The sequence below is a fragment of the Dendrobates tinctorius genome, unplaced genomic scaffold (genome assembly GCF_039654945.1).
Source record: "Dendrobates tinctorius isolate UK_male_01 unplaced genomic scaffold, ASM3965494v1 ptg000065l, whole genome shotgun sequence".
Taxonomy (NCBI): domain Eukaryota; kingdom Metazoa; phylum Chordata; class Amphibia; order Anura; family Dendrobatidae; genus Dendrobates; species Dendrobates tinctorius.
Genome location: NW_027361733.1, coordinates 29,200,245 through 29,221,268, shown reverse-complemented (window position 1 = coordinate 29,221,268; position 21,024 = coordinate 29,200,245). Strand labels below are relative to the sequence as shown.

The following is a 21,024-nucleotide window of genomic DNA, read 5'->3' as shown; positions in this document are numbered from 1 at the left end:
TAGAAATAGCGATCATCTAAAATATCTATTGCTCTACCCAGGCTACATAATCCACCACTGTAGCTTGCTTTTCCCTAGCAGCGCTGTTTTCACAGCTGTCTGCAAGGGCAGTGTGAGTGCAGACCCACGCTGTGTAGTGTGTCCTGCAGGCACGTCTGCTTGTAGGCCGGCCAGCGTGTGTCTCTGCCTCATACACATTTTTCTTTTATTGCTGCTTTTTTTTTCTCCTGTATAGTGTGCTTCCATACGTATCCATATACGTTGGTTGCAAACACTAAAGGAGTGGACAGCGGAGCCTTTCAGCAGCCTTTCAGTGCTATAGCCCATTTCTCTGCACTGTTTTTGGCTGTCTGATAGGTCTCTCTGTGTGTGAGTGCAGCTCACGTTGCAGTGTGTTCTACAGCCACCGCTAGCTGTAGTCCGCTCAGCGTGCGTCACTGCCTCATACATAGTCCTTTTTTTGCAGCTAATTTAGCCAGATTTTTGCTCCTATATTAGTGTGCTTCCAACCGCATCCATTGTCATTGGTTGGTTGCAAACACTATATAGGATTAGATAGAGGAGCCTTTTTGCTGGCTTGTGCCCTTCAGGGCCAGCCAGGCTAGTATCACCCTATTTTTTGGAGCCTCATCAATTGCATTGTAGGTTAGCTTCCTGCATTGTAATCGCTCCAAAAAGTTTGTGATACCATAGCTTTCAAACTTTGGTCACATCCTTTCCTTTCCCCCCACCCAAAAAAAAGGAAATAAAGTTCACCAAACACTCCACTTTACAGTTGTCTAGGCCACATTAGATTATATTAAAGTGTAGTACACACACTCTTAGCCAAATTAGTGTTTCTTATACTGGTTAGCAGGTGTTCAGGAATAAGAACACTAAGCCACCCCTTTTTTACTTTTCTGCCTATCTTTATCAGTCTACCAAGATGAAGAAGGCAGGGAGTAAGGCACGTGGTCGTGGCCGTGGAGTTTCAGCAGGGAGAGGACGGGGGGATTCAGCAGGGAGAGGACGTGGGGATTCGGTATCTGCTGCGGCCACCAGTGACCCGGCATCCCCCACTTTTACCAGGCAACAGTCCTTCATGCGCAGCTTTGTAGGACCTCGCCGTACCCCACTGCTGCGTGACGAACAAATTGAAGCCATTGTCGGATGGATGGCAGCTAACGCATCCACTTCAATGACTTCCGCATCCTCCCAAGGCCAGAGCACTGAAGAGCAACCATCTGTCTCTTTACCACCTGCCAAATTGCCCAGGCAGTCTGAGAGCCCTGGACAGGAGCCATCTCAATCTTTACTTCTGTTCTCAGAATCTGTTGGCTTGGAAAGAGGTGGCCAGCCAAGCAGCATTCTAGAGCGTGAAGAAGAGGGAGTATGCAGTGATGCGCAACTGCTTTGTCCCTCTGAATCTGAAGAGGCGGGTGGGCCAGTGCCTATGGTCAGCACACCTCAGTATGCATCAGATGATGATGAGACTCAGTTGCCAATTTCTGGTGCGTACGGTGCTGGCGAGACAACCCAGGACCAGCCGGTGCTTGAAGAGGGGAGTGGAGATGATGAGGTCCTTGACCCATCATGGCGTGGTGGGAGCAGCTCTGAGGAAGAGATTCCCCGAACGGCCAAAAGAGGAGGGAGAGGGCGGGGGCAGACTTGGTTGCCTGTAGCCTCCACTTTGGCACCCGTGAGGAGCAATCCTCTTCCAAAACACAAAACGGGCGCTCCCAGGACTTGCAGTGCGTGGTCTTTTTTTGACACAGTTGCAGATGACATTTGCTTTGTCAAATGCAAGCTGTGTCATCAGAAAGTGAAACGAGGGAAAAATGTGACCAACCTCAATACCACAAATATGTGGAAACATGTGCGTACCAAGCACGAGGTGGAGTTACACAGACACACTGAAGATGTAGGCCAACCTTCAGCAGCACCTACCACCTCTTCAGCTCGTGTTGGGGCCTCTTCCTCCAGCTCACACACAGCTGGTTCGGCTTCCTCACTGGAACGCCATGGAAGAACCACTGCCACTGTTGTCCAGAGACCCAGTGAAATTCCACCCACTGAACCACGTTCGCAGTCATCAGCACACTCCCAGGCCACTCACCAGCAATTGGTAGCACAGGCATGGGAGAAAAAGCGGCCATACTCGGCAAACCATCCCCGAGCACTGGCTCTGAATGCCGGCATTGCCAAACTACTGGCCCTTGAGATGCTGTCATTCAGGCTGGTGGAGACTGACACCTTCCGGAACTTGATGTCATTGGCAGTTCCACAATACAATGTGCCCAGCCGCTTTTATTTCAGCAGGCAAGCTGTCCCTGCCCTGCAAAAGCATGTGGAGGGAAAAATTAAAAATGCGCTACTAAATGCCGTCAGTAGCAAGGTCCACCTGACCACCGATGCGTGGACCAGTAGCCATGGACAGGGACGATACCTTTCCCTCACTGCCCATTGGGTCAATGTTGTGGAGCTGGGTACAGATCTGGAGAGTGGCTCTGTACGTATTCTGCCAACTCCAAGGATTGCAGGAATGCAGTCTGTACATATTGAGTCCTCCTCCTACTCTAGTTCCTCGGAATCAGCACTGCGTGAGCCTGTTAGGCCAGATATGAGCACAGGTGTGGCCAAACGTCAACAGGCTGTCCTTAAATTAATTTCTTTGGGGAATCGGAGCCACACAGCACAGGAGCTCTGGAATGCCATCAAGCAGGAGAGCGATGTGTGGTTTGTGCCAGCGAATCTCCAGCCAGGTTTGGTAGTGAGTGACAATGGCCGAAATCTAGTGGCAGCTCTGGGCCTAGGCAACCTCACTCACATACCATGTCTGGCACACGTGCTCAATTTGGTCGTGCAGAGCTTTCTGAGGGACTATCCGGATCTTGATGCACTGCTGCACAAGGTTCGCCTAGAGTGTGCTCACTTGCGGCGTTCCAGCATGGCAAGATCGCGCATTGCATCTCTGCAACGCCGATTCCGCCTGCCAGAACATCGCATCATATGTGACCTCCCCACCAGGTGGAATTCAACGTTACATATGTTGGAGCGGTTGTGTGAGCAGCAGGCAGCAGTAATGGAGTACCAGCTGCATCAGGCGCAAACAAGTCGCACTGTGCGCCGGACACACTTCACCACCAGAGTGGGCCACTATGAGGGACATCTGCCAAGTTTTGCGTGCGTTCGATGACTCCACGCGGATGGCCAGTGCAGATGATGCACTAATCAGCATGACTGTCCCCCTCATCTGTCTGCTTCAAAAAACCTTACAAGCACTAAGTGAGGAGGTTTTTGAAGAGGTCGAGGATGAGCAGTCAGAAATGCCATCTGCTTCTGGCAAGTCTGCGCAACGTGCTTCCACACAAAGGCCCAGGCAGGGGACACTTAGTGAGGAGGATTGACGAGGAGTCAATGGAGGAGGAGGAACACATCTCTCCAGAGGAGGGAGGTACACAAGGCTCTAGTAGTCAGTGTGTACAGCGAGGGTGGGGTGATGCTGAGCAGGCAGAGATGCTGCCTCAAGCTGGGGACAGCGTTTCCGGTCCAGTTGGCAGTCTGCAGCACATGGTTGATTTCATGCTGCAGTGCTTGTTAAATGACCGCCGCATCGCCAACATTCTCCACACGGCTGATTATTGGGTGTACACCCTCCTAGATCCTCGCTACCGGGACAACTTACAAAGCCTCATACCACAGTTGAACCGGGAGCGAAAAATGCGGGAGTACCAAGAAACACTTGTGCAGGCCATCATGTTCTCCATTACCCCCACAAGTGTTGCTGGTAGTGCTTTTCAAACCAGCCATGTGGGTAGAGGCAGTGGAGGAAGCTCTGCACAAAGAGGTAACAGAGGCAGTGCCGCAGGACAAGGCAAGGCCAGTATGGCCCAAATGTGGAAAAGTTTTGTGGGACCGCCACAAACGGCTACACCATCACAGACGGCTCCAGTCAGCAGGAGGCAACGTTTCCGTCAGATGGTGAGACTACTTGTCGTGCCCTGTTAGTGTTCTCCCAGACGGCTCTTCCCCGTTCAAGTATTGGGTCTCTAAGCTGGATACATGGCCAGAGCTTAGCCAGTATGCATTGGAGGTGCTGGCTTGCCCTGCTGCCAGTGTATTATCAGAACGTGTCTTTAGTGCTGCAGGTGGTGTGGTAACAGACCGTCGCACGCGACTATCCGCCGATAATGTTGACCGGCTTACTTTTGTGAAAATGAACAAGGCCTGGATCTCACCTGAATTTGCCAGTCCTCTTCCAGAATAAATAATTGGCTGGCAACAGGATCCAGGTCTCCTGTTGTGTTCATGTTTCTATGACCTGAACTTTATTTCCTGGGCTACAGCAACGCCCGTTGTTGCTCAGAAGTGCTGTCCGCACAGACAAAACACTCGCTCATGTGTAAGTGGGGTTCGGTAACGTCAGCTGATCCCCTGCTGTGTGTACGGCAAACTCTCCTGCTGCCTACAACTTCTGACTACCTCTGATTTAATATGTTCTCTGATTTGCCCTCTGTCTCCACTCTGTTTTGAGTATTTCCTCTGGCCTACAACACCGCCTGTTTCTGCTCTCAAGTGCCGTCTGCACAATCCACACTTGTTCCTGTGGTACCTGGGTCCTGTAACATCTGCTCATCTCCAGAGTTGAGCACGGCAATGTCTCCTGCTTTGTCTACATTCCCACTACTTGTAGAGGAAATGTGGACAGAGCAGGAGACATTGCCTGACTCACCTCTAGGGAGAAGCTGCTGTTACAGAACCCCAGTAACACAGGAACAAGTGTGGGTTGTGCAGACGGCATTTCAGAGCAGCAACTGGCGTGGTTGGAAGCCAGCGGAAATACTCGAAACAGAGTGAAGACAGAGGCCTAATTGGAGTACGTTGACAGTTAGTAGTAGTCTAGAAACAATCGCAAACTGCCACCAAGTAGGCCTCGGCCTACTACCTGATTTTCCCTGGGCTCCGACACCGCCAGTTGGTGCTCAGAAGTGCTGTCCGCACAGACAAAACACTCGCTCATGTGTAAGTGGGGTTCGGTAACGTCAGCTGATCCCCTGCTGTGTGTATGGCAAAGTGTCCTGCTCCCTCCACAGTCAAACAACCTCAGATTTACACCTGGCTCCAAGTAGGCCTCGGCCTACTACCTCATTTTCCATGGGCTACAGCAACGCCCGTTGTTGCTCAGAAGTGCTGTCCGCACAGACAAAACACTCGCTCATGTGTAAGTGGGGTTCAGTAACGTCAGCTGATCCCCTGCTGTGTGTACGGCAAACTCTCCTGCTGCCTACAACTTCTGACTACCTCTGATTTAATATGTTCTCTGATTTGCCCTCTGTCTCCACTCTGTTTTGAGTATTTCCTCCGGCCTACAACACCGCCTGTTTCTGCTCTCAAGTGCCATCTGCACAATCCACACTTGTTCCTGTGGTACCTGGGTCCTGTAACATCTGCTCATCTCCAGAGTTGAGCACGGCAATGTCTCCTGCTTTGTCTACATTCCCACTACTTGTAGTGGAAATGTGGACAGAGCAGGAGACATTGCCTGACTCACCTCTAGGGAGAAGCTGCTGTTACAGAACCCCAGTAACACAGGAACAAGTATGGGTTGTGCAGACGGCATTTCAGAGCAGCAACTGGCGTGGTTGGAAGCCAGCGGAAATACTCGAAACAGAGTGAAGACAGAGGCCTAATTGGAGTACGTTGACAGTTAGTAGTAGTCTAGAAACAATCGCAAACTGCCACCAAGTAGGCCTCGGCCTACTACCTGATTTTCCCTGGGCTCCGACACCGCCAGTTGGTGCTCAGAAGTGCTGTCCGCACAGACAAAACACTCGCTCATGTGTAAGTGGGGTTCGGTAACGTCAGCTGATCCCCTGCTGTGTGTATGGCAAAGTGTCCTGCTCCCTCCACAGTCAAACAACCTCAGATTTACACCTGGCTCCAAGTAGGCCTCGGCCTACTACCTCATTTTCCCTGGGCTCTGACAACGCCAGTTGGTGCTCGGAAGTGCTGTCCGCACAGACAAAACACTCACTCATGTGTAAGTGGGGTTCGGTAACGTCAGCTGATCCCCTGCTGTGTGTACGGCAAACTCTCCTGCTGCCTACAACTTCTGACTACCTCTGATTTAATATGTTCTCTGATTTGCCCTCTGTCTCCACTCTGTTTTGAGTATTTCCTCCGGCCTACAACACCGCCTGTTTCTGCTCTCAAGTGCCGTCTGCACAATCCACACTTGTTCCTGTGGTACCTGGGTCCTGTAACATCTGCTCATCTCCAGAGGTGAGCACGGCAATGTCTCCTGCTTTGTCTACATTCCCACTACTTGTAGTGGAAATGTGGACAGAGCAGGAGACATTGCCTGACTCACCTCTAGGGAGAAGCTGCTGTTACAGAACCCCAGTAACACAGGAACAAGTGTGGGTTGTGCAGACGGCATTTCAGAGCAGCAACTGGCGTGGTTGGAAGCCAGCGGAAATACTCGAAACAGAGTGAAGACAGAGGCCTAATTGGAGTACGTTGACAGTTAGTAGTAGTCTAGAAACAATCGCAAACTGCCACCAAGTAGGCCTCGGCCTACTACCTGATTTTCCCTGGGCTCCGACACCGCCAGTTGGTGATCAGAAGTGCTGTCCGCACAGACAAAACACTCACTCATGTGTAAGTGGGGTTCGGTAACGTCAGCTGATCCCCTGCTGTGTGTATGGAAAAGTGTCCTGCTCCCTCCACAGTCAAACAACCTCAGATTTACACCTGGCTCCAAGTAGGCCTCGGCCTACTACCTCATTTTCCCTGGGCTACAGCAACGCCCGTTGTTGCTCAGAAGTGCTGTCCGCACAGACAAAACACTCGCTCATGTGTAAGTGGGGTTCGGTAACGTCAGCTGATCCCCTGCTGTGTGTACGGCAAACTCTCCTGCTGCCTACAACTTCTGACTACCTCTGATTTAATATGTTCTCTGATTTGCCCTCTGTCTCCACTCTGTTTTGAGTATTTCCTCCGGCCTACAACACCGCCTGTTTCTGCTCTCAAGTGCCGTCTGCACAATCCACACTTGTTCCTGTGGTACCTGGGTCCTGTAACATCTGCTCATCTCCAGAGTTGAGCACGGCAATGTCTCCTGCTTTGTCTACATTCCCACTACTTGTAGTGGAAATGTGGACAGAGCAGGAGACATTGCCTGACTCACCTCTAGGGAGAAGCTGCTGTTACAGAACCCCAGTAACACAGGAACAAGTGTGGGTTGTGCAGACGGCATTTCAGAGCAGCAACTGGCGTGGTTGGAAGCCAGCGGAAATACTCGAAACAGAGTGAAGACAGAGGCCTAATTGGAGTACGTTGACAGTTAGTAGTAGTCTAGAAACAATCGCAAACTGCCACCAAGTAGGCCTCGGCCTACTACCTGATTTTCCCTGGGTTCCGACACCGCCAGTTGGTGCTCAGAAGTGCTGTCCGCACAGACAAAACACTCGCTCATGTGTAAGTGGGGTTCGGTAACGTCAGCTGATCCCCTGCTGTGTGTATGGCAAAGTGTCCTGCTCCCTCCACAGTCAAACAACCTCAGATTTACACCTGGCTCCAAGTAGGCCTCGGCCTACTACCTCATTTTCCCTGGGCTCCGACAACGCCAGTTGGTGCTCGGAAGTGCTGTCCGCACAGACAAAACACTCGCTCATGTGTAAGTGGGGTTCGGTAACATCAGCTGATCCCCTGCTGTGTGTACGGCAAACTCTCCTGCTGCCTACAACTTCTGACTACCTCTGATTTAATATGTTCTCTGATTTGCCCTCTGTCTCCACTCTGTTTTGAGTATTTCCTCCGGCCTACAACACCGCCTGTTTCTGCTCTCAAGTGCCGTCTGCACAATCCACACTTGTTCCTGTGGTACCTGGGTCCTGTAACATCTGCTCATCTCCAGAGTTGAGCACGGCAATGTCTCCTGCTTTGTCTACATTCCCACTACTTGTAGTGGAAATGTGGACAGAGCAGGAGACATTGCCTGACTCACCTCTAGGGAGAAGCTGCTGTTAAAGAACCCCAGTAACACAGGAACAAGTGTGGGTTGTGCAGACGGCATTTCAGAGCAGCAACTGGCGTGGTTGGAAGCCAGAGGAAATACTCGAAACAGAGTGAAGACAGAGGCCTAATTGGAGTACGTTGACAGTTAGTAGTAGTCTAGAAACAATCGCAAACTGCCACCAAGTAGGCCTCGGCCAACTACCTGATTTTCCCTGGGCTCCGACACCGCCAGTTGGTGCTCAGAAGTGCTGTCCACACAGAAAAACACACTCGTTCATGTGAAAGTGGGGTTCGGTAACGTCAGCTGATCTCCTGCTGTGTGTATGGCAAAGTGTCCTGCTCCCTCCACAGTCAAACAACCTCAGATTTACACCTGGCTCCAAGTAGGCCTCGGCCTACTACCTCATTTTCCCTGGGCTCCGACAACGCCAGTTGGTGCTCGGAAGTGCTGTCCACACAGAAAAACACACTCGTTCATGTGAAAGTGGGGTTCGGTAACGTCAGCTGATCCCCTGCTGTGTGGCGGGCAAAGTGTCCTGCTCCCTCCAAAGTCAAAATACCTCAGCTTTACACCTGGCTCCTAGTAGGCCTCGGCCTGCACCATGATTGTCCCTGGGCTCCAACACCGCCAGTTGGTGCTCAGAAGTGCTGTCCACACAGAAAAACACACTCGTTCATGTGAAAGTGGGGTTCGGTAACGTCAGCTGATGCCCTGCTGTGTGGAGGGCAAACTGCTGCTGCCTCCAAATTGTAACTACTTCAGATTTAAACATTCTATGATTTGGCCTCTGTCTCCACTCTGTCTCTAGTATTTCCCCTGACCTCCAACACCGCCAGTTCCTGCTCACAGTTGCCGTCCACGCATTCCACACTTGTTCCTGTGTTCCTGGTGTTCTGTAACGTGAGCTGATCCCCCAATGTGTGTCCGGCACTGTCTCCTGCGCTGTCCACCTTCCCACTGCAAGTGGTGGGAATGTGGACAGAGCAGGAGACATTGGCAGACAAACATCAGGGGATCTGCTGACATTACAGAACACCAGTAACACAGGAACACGTGTGGATTGGGCAGACGGCTACTGTACGCATAAACTGGCGGTGTTGGTAGTCACGTGAAATCCTGGAAACAGAGTGGAGACAGATGCCTAATTGGAGCACGTTGACAGTCTGTTGTAGCCTACAAACAATCTAAAACTACCACCAAGTAGGCCTCGGCCTACACCATGATTGTCCCTGGGCTCCAACAACGCCAGTTGGTGCTCGGCAGTGTCTTTGGCACAGGGACTCCCTGTTGCCCAGCCTGGTTCCAGCACGCCTGCTGTTTCCGGGTAGTGTCAAGGTCACTATGCCACCAATCCGTTGTCCTGTCGTCTTGCGGCCGGGTTAGCCGACTCTACGGTGCCTGCAGTTTAGGTGACTCCTATGTGGGCTGCGGGAACTGGCACTGAAGGCTGGATCCGTAGTGCCAATGGGACATGGACCCCCTGTAGGACTGTGGGTTTCGGTAACTGCGGCCGGCTTGCGGCCTGGCTACTTTGCTTTCAATGGATACCTTCTGCTACCCACCCGGGTTCCAGCACTGTCTGCTGGTTCTCGCCAGAGCCTTTGGCCTAGGTGCCTCCATCTCGGTATCCGAGGTCCAGCACTGTCAGCTGGTCCTTGGTAGTGCTTTCTAGCACAGGTACCTCCTGCCTAGTAACCGTGGTCCAGCACCGTCAGCTGTTCCTCGGTAGTGCCATTGGCTCTTGTAGCTTTTGCTACCCATCTGGGTTCCAGCACCGTCAGCTGGTTCTCGGCAGTGTCTTTGGCACGGGGACTCCCTGTTGCCCAGCCTGGTTCCAGCACGCCTGCTGTTTCCGGGTAGTGTCAAGGTCACTATGCCACCAATCCGTTGTCCTGTCGTCTTGCGGCCGGGTTAGCCGACTCTACGGTGCCTGCAGTTTAGGTGACTCCTATGTGGGCTGCGGGAACTGGCACTGAAGGCTGGATCCGTAGTGCCAATGGGACATGGACCCCCTGTAGGACTGTGGGTTTCGGTAACTGCGGCCGGCTTGCGGCCTGGCTACTTTGCTTTCAATGGGTACCTTCTGCTACCCACCCGGGTTCCAGCACTGTCTGCTGGTTCTCGCCACAGTCTTTGGCCTAGGTGCCTCCATCTCGGTATCCGAGGTCCAGCACCGTCAGCTGGTCCTTGGTAGTGCTTTCTAGCACATGTACCTTCTGCCTAGTAACCGTGGTCCAGCACCGTCAGTTGGTCCTCGGTAGTGCCATTGGCTCTTGTTCCTTCTGCTACCCATCCGGGGGCCAGCACTGTCTGCTGGTTCTCGCCACAGCCTTTGGCCTAGGTGCCTCCATCTCGGTATCCGAGGTCCAGCACCGTCAGCTGGTCCTTGGTAGTGCTTTTTAGCACAGGTACCTTCTGCTTAGTAAACATGGTCCAGCACCGTCAGTTGGTCCTCGGTAGTGCCATTGGCTCTTGTTCCTTCTGCTACCCATCCGGGTGCCAGCACTGTCTGCTGGTTCTCGCCACAGCCTTTGGCCTAGGTGCCTCCATCTCGGTATCCGAGGTCCAGCACCGTCAGCTGGTCCTTGGTAGTGCTTTTTAGCACAGGTACCTTCTTCTTAGTAACCATGGTCCAGCACCGTCAGTTGGTCCTCGGTAGTGCCATTGGCTCTTGTTCCTTCTGCTACCCATCCGGGTGCCAGCACTGTCTGCTGGTTCTCGCCACAGCCTTTGGCCTAGGTGCCTCCATCTCGGTATCCGAGGTCCAGCACCGTCAGCTGGTCCTTGGTAGTGCTTTTTAGCACAGGTACCTTCTGCTTAGTAACCGTGGTCCAGCACCGTCAGTTGGTCCTCGGTAGTGCCATTGGCTCTTGTTCCTTCTGCTACCCATCCGGGTGCCAGCACTGTCTGCTGGTTCTCGCCACAGCCTTTGGCCTAGGTGCCTCCATCTCGGTATCCGAGGTCCAGCACCGTCAGCTGGTCCTTGGTAGTGCTTTTTAGCACAGGTACCTTCTGCTTAGTAACCGTGGTCCAGCACCGACAGTTGGTCCTCGGTAGTGCCATTGGCTCTTGTTCCTTCTGCTACCCATCTGGGTGCCAGCACTGTCTGCTGGTTCTCGCCACAGCCTTTGGCCTAGGTGCCTCCATCTCGGTATCCGAGGTCCAGCACCGTCAGCTGGTCCTTGGTAGTGCTTTTCAGCACAGGTACCTTCTGCTTAGTAACCGTGGTCCAGCACCGTCAGTTGGTCCTCGGTAGTGCCATTGGCTCTTGTTCCTTCTGCTACCCATCCGGGTGCCAGCACTGTCTGCTGGTTCTCGCCAGTTTCTCAGCCTTCTTGTACCTTCTGCTACATTTCCAAGATCAAGCTTTTTGAAATTGTCTTTGGTAATCCTTATTGATCTCCATGACGATGACCCTGATGATGACGACCCTGAAGACCACACCAAAGAAGACCAGAAATATGACCCTAAATAATAAGACCAAGAGGACAAAGAACATGAAGACAACCACCAAGATACAGAACAAAAGACAGAAGAACAAGAAGCAGAAGAAGCAAAAGCAGAAGAACAGAAAGCAGAAGAACATTAAGCATAAGACAAAAAATCAGCATAGAAGAAATCAAAATTATAAGCAGAAGAAGACTAAGCAGTAAATGGGGGTGAGTCCGTTCCTCCTCGTGGTGCCCCTGGAAAATGCCTGCTGCTGCAGGCCAAACTGAACGCGGACAAATCCTGTTGTAAATCTTTTGTGACAGGCAGAACGTAAGGTGTAATCTTATAACTTTTATAGATAAGTACTACAGGAATGCCTGTCACCATAAGAAAATGAAGAAAAAGAAGAATAGGAAGAAGATGAAGAAATAGCATATGAAAATTAATAATAGCTGAATAAGAAGAATATGAAGAATGGAAAAAACAAATTAATGGGAAGAAGATGAAGAAGAAGAAGATGAATAAGGTGAAGAAAAAGTTGATGAAAAAAATGCTACTGCTGCGGATCATGAAGGAGAAAGTGTGGGAGAAGTACAAAAGAAGGTGAAGAGCATGGAAGTTGTGAAACATACATATCTGACTAAATATAAAAAAGGTTAACATAGTCAATATCTTTTTAACTCCGAACGACTTGAAAAAAAAATTGGAATTAATGCTATGCCATGTGATTTGAATAAACCACTATGCTTTTAATGTCTCCTCCACCTCCCACAATACATTCTACATGATTCTTATTTGTTTTCAAATATGTAGAATTAGCCAACAAGGAAATAAAGGGCTTTTTTTAATTCCGATACCGGAAGTCCCATTGACTTGAATGGGACTTCCGGTATCGGAATCGGCGATACCCGATATTTTTTTCGTATCGGGCGATACCATCCGATACGATATTTTTGGGTATCGAACGGTATCGCTCAACACTACTAAGCATGCAACTGGTATTCAAATTTCTCAGATTTTTCCCTCGGCTAAAGGTCTTTGCGCACGTCTTACAGATAACCTTTGCCTGATTATTAGGATTTTGTTCAAAAAAGTGCCACACTGCACTCTTCCTACTATGGAAGACATTTTGAGGCCTTGCACGCTGTGCTATTTTGACCGTCTGGCCAAGCTGTCCTCCAACTCTTTTGTTTTTTGTAACCCGTTTATGGACTGCTCCGGGCTGTTGCGATGTCGATGCCTGCTGCGGATGCTCCTCCTCTTCTGAGCTATTGGCAGCGGCACCCTCTTCCCCCAATGGATGGCAATCTGGGTCAACAACTGGGTCATCCATCACCTCCTCTTCAATGTCATGTGCACCTTCCTCTGTGTCACCGTGTATGGTGGTATAGCATGCGGGAAGGGGCACCTGAGTTTCATCAGGGTCAGATTCTGGCTCAGTACACTGTGAGGATAATGTAGTGCTCTGAGTGAATGTACCAGCAGATAAATCTAGCAGTGGCTGTGCATCAGTGCACTCCATGTCAGATTCATCTTGGACTGGGGAATTCACGATTTGACTTGATAACCCAGGCATGGTATGAGAAAAGAGCTCCATGGAGTAATCTGTAGTGTGGCCTGCCGCATCCTTCACTTTTGGTAGGGGTGAAGGACACAAGGAAAGGTGTTGTTCCTGACCAGGAGCCTCCACTGACGATGCAGTGCTTTTATTTTTTGAAACTTCAGAAGAGGAGGTGATAGAGCTGAAGCCTGTGTCAGCAATGTAAGCCAAAACTTGTTCCTGAAGCTACGGCTTTAAAAGCGGTTTACCTACTCCCAGAAAAGGGAGCCTACAAGGCCTTGTGGAGCCAGACAATGACGCCAGCTCACAACCTCCTGCCTTAGGTGCTATTGTGCTTTAGCCACAACCAGCAGAAGCACCACCACCACCACCACCATCAGGGCCAGCTGGCAACCCCCGCCCACTTCCACGGCCTCTTCCACCATACTTCTTCATTTTTTTAAAAAGGTACCCAAAATAACAACAGCTATATGGTACTGTAAAACAAGGTAAAGGGTCTATAGAGTCTTGGTGAGAATTTGAATCTCACTGTAGATTGGAGGACGCTGAACTATTGTCTCAGGCCCAGTAGAGATTACACCGCAATGTGACAGGCAGAAATTGGCTGGAGTATGAGAAGACAGAAGCTGTATATAGTATTGGTGAGAATTTGAATCTCACTGTAGATTGGAGGACGCTGAACTATTGTCTCAGGCCCAGTAGAGATTACACCGCAATGTGACAGGCAGAAATTGGCTGGTGTATGAGAATGCAGAAGCTGTATATAGTATTGGTGAGAATTTGAATCTCACTGTAGATTGGAGGACGCTGAACTATTGTCTCAGGCCCAGTAGAGATTACACCGCAATGTGACAGGCAGAAATTGACTGGTGTATGAGAAGACAGAAGCTGTATAGAGTATTGGTGAGAATTTGAATCTCACTGTAGCTTGGAGGACGCTGAACTATTGTCTCAGGCCCAGTAGAGATTACATCGCAATGTGACAGGCAGAAATTGGCTGGTGTATGAGAAGACAGAAGCTGTATAGATTATTGGTGATAATTTGAATCTCACTGTAGATTGGAGGACGCTGAACTATTGTCTCTGGCCCAGGACAGATTACACCGCAATGTGACAGGCAGAAATTGCCTAGTGTATGACTAACTACAAGGTGTATATAGAATTGGGCAGAATTGGAATCTCCCTAGAGTGTAGTTCTGTAAGAATGGACAAACTCCTTGGCTTTTTCTTACAGAGTCACACACAGCTTCAATTTGGCTGCTGAACTATTGTCTCTGGCCCAGGACAGATTACACCGCAATGTGACAGGCAGAAATTGCCTAGTGTATGACTAACTACAAGGTGTATATAGAATTGGGCAGAATTGGAATCTCCCTAGAGTGTAGGTCTGTAAGAATGGACAAACTCCTCGGATTTTCCTTACAGAGTCACACACAGATAGCTTCAATTTGGCCGTGATAACAGCCGGTACACGGTACTGTGTGAGGAGCGTACACCGCTGTACGGTGTGTGAAAAAATGAACGCTCAATAACTCACCAGGACAAAACAATAAAATTTGGATTGATGTGAAAAAAGCAGTTTGCTCAGCAGTGTGAAAACAGCAATGCAGCTATCAGGGAGCCTTAAAAGCCAGCCTAATAACCAACAGAGCTGATACACCAAAATATAGCCACCCCTTGCACTGCACAGTAACTGGTGTGTTGTACAGGCAAAATCGCTAGCAGCAGTAGTTTTTGGTATCTTCTTCCCTGCCTAACGCTCTCCCTACAGAATCATCATCAGCAGTAGCTCTCCCTATTCTGAGATCAGCATAAGTAACATGGCGGTCGGCGTGCACGCCCTTTTATACCCCCTGTGACGCCACACAAAGCAAGCCAATCACTTGCATGCCCTTCACAAACATGGTGGTAACTGCTGCCTATGTCATCACGTTGCCCACAGTGTCCGTTCTTCCTGATTGGCTGAAAAAGGGCACAAAAGCATCTTTTGAAACGCGACTTTGGCGCGATGGTCGCCGACCTCGTGGCCGACCTCACGCTAAGGTCGGGTTTCGTTTCATGAAACCCGACTTTGGCGAAAGTCGGCGACTTTTGAATTTTTTCGACCTGTTTCGCTCAACTCTAGTCGTGACGCCACCTGTGGTGTTCGGCAATGAAGATGTTAAGCCGATGCTGATGGTGTGGTGCAGCAATGATGTTATATTCCTCCACATGCAGGGCTGTAGTCCCAGGGCAGAGTAGGTGAAGTGACACGTAGATGGTGTAGTGTCGGGCGCAGGGGATGTAGCAGTGCCGGGCAGGTTGACGCAGGAATAAGTTTAGGATACTAGGGCATGTAGTTCCAAAGCTTTACTCACAGTCTGTTGTGGCACAAGAGCCCGCATCCGTGCCGTGTCCTCCGGGTCAGGAGCTCAGCCAACTTCCAGGCAAGATGAAGTATTCCTTTCCAACACTCTGCCAACATGTGTCTTTTCTGAACGTCTCCCTCTTAGGGCCTTTAGTGAAGTACTCACAGTACTGAGTTACACTGGAGTTCCTCCTGTCAGATGTTCCTATGAACTCTACTTGTACGGCAGACAGCTGTAGCCTGCTTTGGGGACTCCTTACTACCTAGTCCCGGCTCACTCACGATGCTGTTGTGCCCTGAAGTCTGGTGTGGGAATAAAGTGGTGACAACTTCTATTCCTCCGGTGTCTGTTGCAGGACCATTAGTATCCATACAACCTCGGGGACCGGGCCCCGGCCTTGCGCTTAGAACTTGGGAAGGGTTCTCCTCTAACCCTAATCCATAGTTCTCTTCTTCTCCTCATGTTCCGTACTAATCCTTTCCTTCTTATGGAGAGTCAGGCTTTCTATCAATGTCCCTTTCCTGTGCCAGCGGACCCAGGTCACTGAGGTCGGCTGCAGCACTTCCTTCCTCCATCCCACTCAGGGGATCTTCACTCCTCCTCTGACTCTGTCAGACTGACTAAATCCTAAACTCTTCCCGCTCTTTTGATGCAAACTAAACTCCACCCGCCTCCCAGCACGCTTCGTGTTCCAAGCAGGGAGCCACCAAACGGTGCTTTACTGTGTTGTGTGGGATGAAGGTGTTGGAGTGTGGTCAGGTGTCCCCACCTTACCTGGATGGTGGGGTACCACACCTCAGGAGGAGGTGCAGTAACTCTGTGGCGACTGAACCCTCAGGGGCGCCACACTTGTCTGAGCGTGCACAGCTCTTGTCTGAGCGTGCACTGCTCTTGTCTGAGCGCGCACAGCTCTTGTCTGAGCGTGCACAGCTCTTGTCTGAGCGCGCACAGCTCTTGTCTGAGGGCGCACAGCTCTTGTCTGAGGGCGCACAGCTCTTGTCTAAGCATACATAGCTCTTGCCTGAGCGCGCAAAGCTCTTGTCTGAGTGCACACAGCTCTTGTCTGAGCCCGCACAACTCTTGTCTGAGCCCGCACAACTCTTTTCTGAGGGCACACAGCTCTTGTCTGAGCATGTAAACAGAGGGGAGCACAGATTCAATAGAAAGCACAGTTTTGTAGCCTATACTGTACTTTCTATTGAATCTGTATTCCGCTCTGTATGTGTGCTCAGAGTTGTGCATTCCTGTCTGCTTAGCTGTGCACTGTTCAGGAGACTATTGCACAATCACGGGGGTCTCATGATCCGGACCCCTCTGACCTGCAGGCAATTAAAGTCCTTGTTAAATCTTAAATAAAGCATGTTCAAAGTTTAGTTACTCAGTGATGAAACTGGTATTAAACAGATGCAGTTCCACTCTTGGACTTTGGGTGGTGCAGTGAGATAGTGGTCCTTAGGCCTGATTCACACATCAGTTTTTTTCAAATCAGTCAAAATCCGCCAAAAAGTGAAAATGGCGGATCCGCTAAAAATGTGTAAAAATGTATGCCAGCTGATGGTACGGATCCGTTTTTTGACAGATCCGCTATACGGATTTTTGTACGGATCCGTCAAAAAGCGGATCCGTTCCATCCGCTGGCATCCGTTTTTTCCATCCGTTGGATCCGATTTCTGGCGGATCTGTTTTTCCACATCTCCAAAATGGGATGCTCCTAAATATGATTGGCTCTTGGAAAATGCTCCCAAATGTGATTGGATCCTGGAAACTAGGGAAAACTATATCTAGGGTGTTGTAATACAATATCTTTGAAAGGTTTTAGAGCTAGTGGCAGCGATGGAAGGAGTTATTGCGAGTATTAACAGCTTCTGTGTGGAATTTGATCTTCACTGCAATCGGTTGGCAATTATTGCTCTCCAGAGGGAGAAAAGAAGACTGCGAATCCTGCGTCTGAGGAGACGACGGCAGTGGATTCATCCGATAAATGCACAGAGATTTACCTTTGGCGTGCTTTCTACACTATACCTGGAATTGAGCGATAATCCGGACAAGTTCTTCAACTATGTGCGCATGAGGCAGGACTTGTTCGAGATATTGGTGGAGCGTGTTGGAGAACAAATCCGGAGAAGGGACACCTACATGCGGTTTTCTATTTCACCGGCGGAGCATTTGATGGTGACCCTTCGGTAAGTTATCTATTTTTTAAAAGGTTTCAGATTCTGCAGACTTTTATTGTTATGTTATGGCTTGTAGTTTGTATTAATTTTACTTTTTTCCCTTTTTTTTACAAGTTTCCTGGCAACTGGAGAATCATTCACCTCCCTCCATTACCAGTTCCGCCTTGGTATTTCAACTATATCTGGAATTGTACAACAGACCTGCCGGACATTGTGGGACTGTCTACAAGAGGAATACATCCCACAGCCAACACAGGAGAGGTGACTGGAGATTGCCGACAACTTTCAACAAATCTGTCAGTTTCCAAATTGCGTTGGTGCTGTAGATGGCAAGCATATCAGGATTGTGAAACCCATCGGATCTGGATCAGAATTTTACAACTACAAGAAATTCTTCTCCATTGTACTTATGGCCATTGCAGATGCCAACTGCAAATTTATTGCCGTGGACATTGGTGCGTATGGGCGTTCAAACGATTCTAAGGTCTTCAAGATGTCCGCAATGGGCCATCGTTTGTATGGAGACAATTTTGACTTCCCACCTCCAAGACCACTCCCTGAAACAACAGGCCCACCAATGCCATTTGTGTGTGTTGGTGATGATGCATTTCAGCTGTCCAAACACCTTCTCAAGCCATATGGTAGTCGTGGATTGACACACCGCAAAAAAATTTTTAACTATCGATTGACCAGAGCGCGAAGAGTGGTGGAGTGTGCTTTTGGGATTTTAACTGCAAAATGGAGAGTGCTGTTAATGGCCATAAAAATGAAAACAGAGATTGTGGATGAGGTGGTGAAGGCATGTGTCATCCTGCACAACTTTGTACTTTCAAAGGAACCTGTTTCCATGGAAGAAAATCTTTCTAAAACCACCTTGTGGGATTATCAGCAGCCAACTGTTCGGAGTACTGGGTCAGTGGCAAGAATGAGGGACACATTTGCAGATTATTTTCTGACACCAGAGGGAAAACTTGACTGGCAAGATGACATGGTATAATTTTTTTTTTTTATTTTTTTTTTTTTGTACCAATTGTGGGTAATAAGTGTGTTTTTTTTACCTTGTACACCACCGGTATACTTTTGCAATGTTACCAAGTGTTGTGGTTTTTTTTACCTTGTACACCATCGGTGTACTTTTGAAATGTTACCAAATGTTGTTTTTTTTTACCTTGTACACCACCGGTGTACTTTTGCAATGTTACCAAGTGTTGTGTTTTTTTTACCTTGTACACCACCGGTGTACTTTTGAAATGTTACTAAGTGTTGTGCTTTTTTTTACCTTTTACACCACCGGTGTACTTTTGAAATGTTACCAAGTGTTGTGTTTTTCTTTACCTTGTACACCACCGGTGTACTTTTGAAATGTTACCAAGTGTTGTGTTTTTTTTACCGTGTACACCACCGGGGTACTTTGAACCTTTACCAAGAAATAAAGAACAAAAAAGAAACTACACAATAAAGTTCTTTTAAAAAAAAACCTTGTTTATTTGTGAATTTTTTCAGTTATATATTTGAAAACTTTGTTTTTTTTGGTAGAAATTGTTTTTTTTTGTAGAACAAACATTTTTTGTTACATCACAAATGCTGGCACTGTTGGGTGGAGATACCATCGGAGGGGTTAACAGGGTTGACCACATCGAGGGGGGGTGGAGGACTGGGAAGGGAGTTAGTGAGGATCAGAAGTGGAAGGGGGGTTGAAAACATGAGGCTGGGATGGGAGTGGATGGACAGATGAGGTTTGTGGCAACATTGAAGGTGTGTGTGGGGGTGGGTATGGTGAGGGCATTGGGGTATAATGCAATGGGGAAGGAAGGTACTGGGAAGAATGGAATGGGTAACTAGAGAAAGGAGAGGGAGTGGTAGGAGGAGGGATGGTTGCATGATGGATGGTGGTAGAAGGATGGACGGTGGAAGGATAGACGGTGGAAGGATGGACAGAGGGAGGATGGACAGAGGGAGGATGGACAGGGGGAGGATGGGATGCTTCAGAGAGTACCTTCACTAGAGCATTGTGACAGGCTTGCATCACACGCATCTGCTGGTGAATACTTAAACCTTCCATTTGCTGGACAACTGATTGAAAAAAAATATGTCTCGGCATCTGGTTTGACTCTGAATTCATCCGTTCCATGTATCTTCTGAGTTCCATTGATCATGGTCAACCCAGAAGATAACTGTTGTCCATAAGTGTGGAAACCCTTTAGGACGGATGTGTTTAGACTCAAACAGTCAGACAAGGTCATCCTTTCCAGACCTCTCTGACGCTGCCGGCCAGAACCAAAAGTTGGTCGAGATGTTGCGGCAGTGTCAGAGGGGTGGGGTAAAGGGTACTGTAAGTCGTCACCAGCAGCTTCATGTGATGAAGTCTGCCCTGCTGCTCCAGTGCTGGTGGAGGGGATAGAGGGACGAGACAAGAGGGAAGGTAGAGAGGGGTCGGATACCTCTATGTGGTCACTGGGGGCGGTCTCACAAGGGATCCCTCCAGAGGGCGGCAACTCAGATGCAGGCTCCCGAGTGCTGCAGATGGTGCTAAAAAAAAGAGAAAAAAAATATTAATATATTGATATTTAATTTAACTTTGCTGAAAAAAAAATTGGTTAAACATGTAAACATTTGTACTACAGAAATGGTGTGTGGAATATTTACCTTCTGCTCACCATCGTCGACCGGAGGAACGCCAGGGCTCTGTAATTTTTATAATGGGTGCTCCTGCGTCCTCCTGATCCACTCGGGGCCTGCATCTCCTTGTTGAAGTCCCTCTTGAAGCGATCTCTGAGCGACCGCCACCGTGTGATAACCCTGTCACCTGTGAAGGAAAAAAACAAAGTGGTTAGTATTCAACACTTCACATGCTGTAATATAAGTTACTGAAACTGGAATACATACGCACAAAATGGCCCTTGCATCGAGCTCCTCCCAGTTTTCAACAACCTCCAAACACACCTCATCCCAGAGCCGTCGGGTGGTTTGTTGGTCGGCGTGGTATCGGTTTGCCATGTTCCACAGCGGCTCCCGTGGTTGCACTACCTGGATGAGGTCATCCACGTCTATCAGAGCCTCTTCCAATGCTCTCTGGGGAAGCACGCTGTAAAACCTGTGAAGAAAAAAAAATGAAAACAAAAAAAAATTATTACATTCAATTCAAACACATGAGGTTCATTAATCAATCACCCAAATAAAAGGTTACTTACCGTTCGCTGACCACCAGAGGCAGCACCTCGACGACGCTGGGATGTCCAGGGAGTTGCTCTAGTGCAGGCACCAGATTGTGAAGACTGTAAAAAAAAAAAAAAAAAATTGGGTTGGATGGATGCATAGTTATTGTGTGTGCTGTGATTAATATTTGTGTTGGGTGTATTATTTATGTATGTATGTGAGTTTTTGTATGTGCTAAACTTACACTCTGCGCGCCCCCTCCTTGTATTTCTCCACCCTGCATGTCTTCTCCTGGAAGCTCCTCAGCTTCAGCTTCCTGTGAAAACATAATACATGCATATAGGTTAAAAAAAA

General features: G+C 49.1%; 1 protein-coding gene across 5 annotated transcripts in view; it reads right to left on the bottom strand.

The window, feature by feature from the left end:
• The window catches only part of OPRL1 (opioid related nociceptin receptor 1), a 166,870-nt gene that overhangs the window by 72,432 nt on the left and 73,414 nt on the right, over positions 1-21,024 (bottom strand). The window contains exons 7-8 of one of the 5 annotated variants that reach the window (XR_012233185.1): positions 20,161-20,986; positions 16,774-20,043 (exon numbers count right to left, since the gene is read on the bottom strand). The exons of 1 other annotated variant lie outside the window; for it this stretch is intronic. Coding sequence is in view for 1 of the 4 variants with exons in the window: in XM_073580865.1 (XP_073436966.1) it covers positions 20,911-20,986 (76 nt within the window). In the remaining 3 variants the exon portion in view is untranslated. Of the gene's footprint in view, positions 1-16,773; positions 20,987-21,024 lie in introns of those variants that run through there. 3 more of the 5 variants (XR_012233184.1, XR_012233183.1, XM_073580865.1) reach the window with 3 other exon arrangements.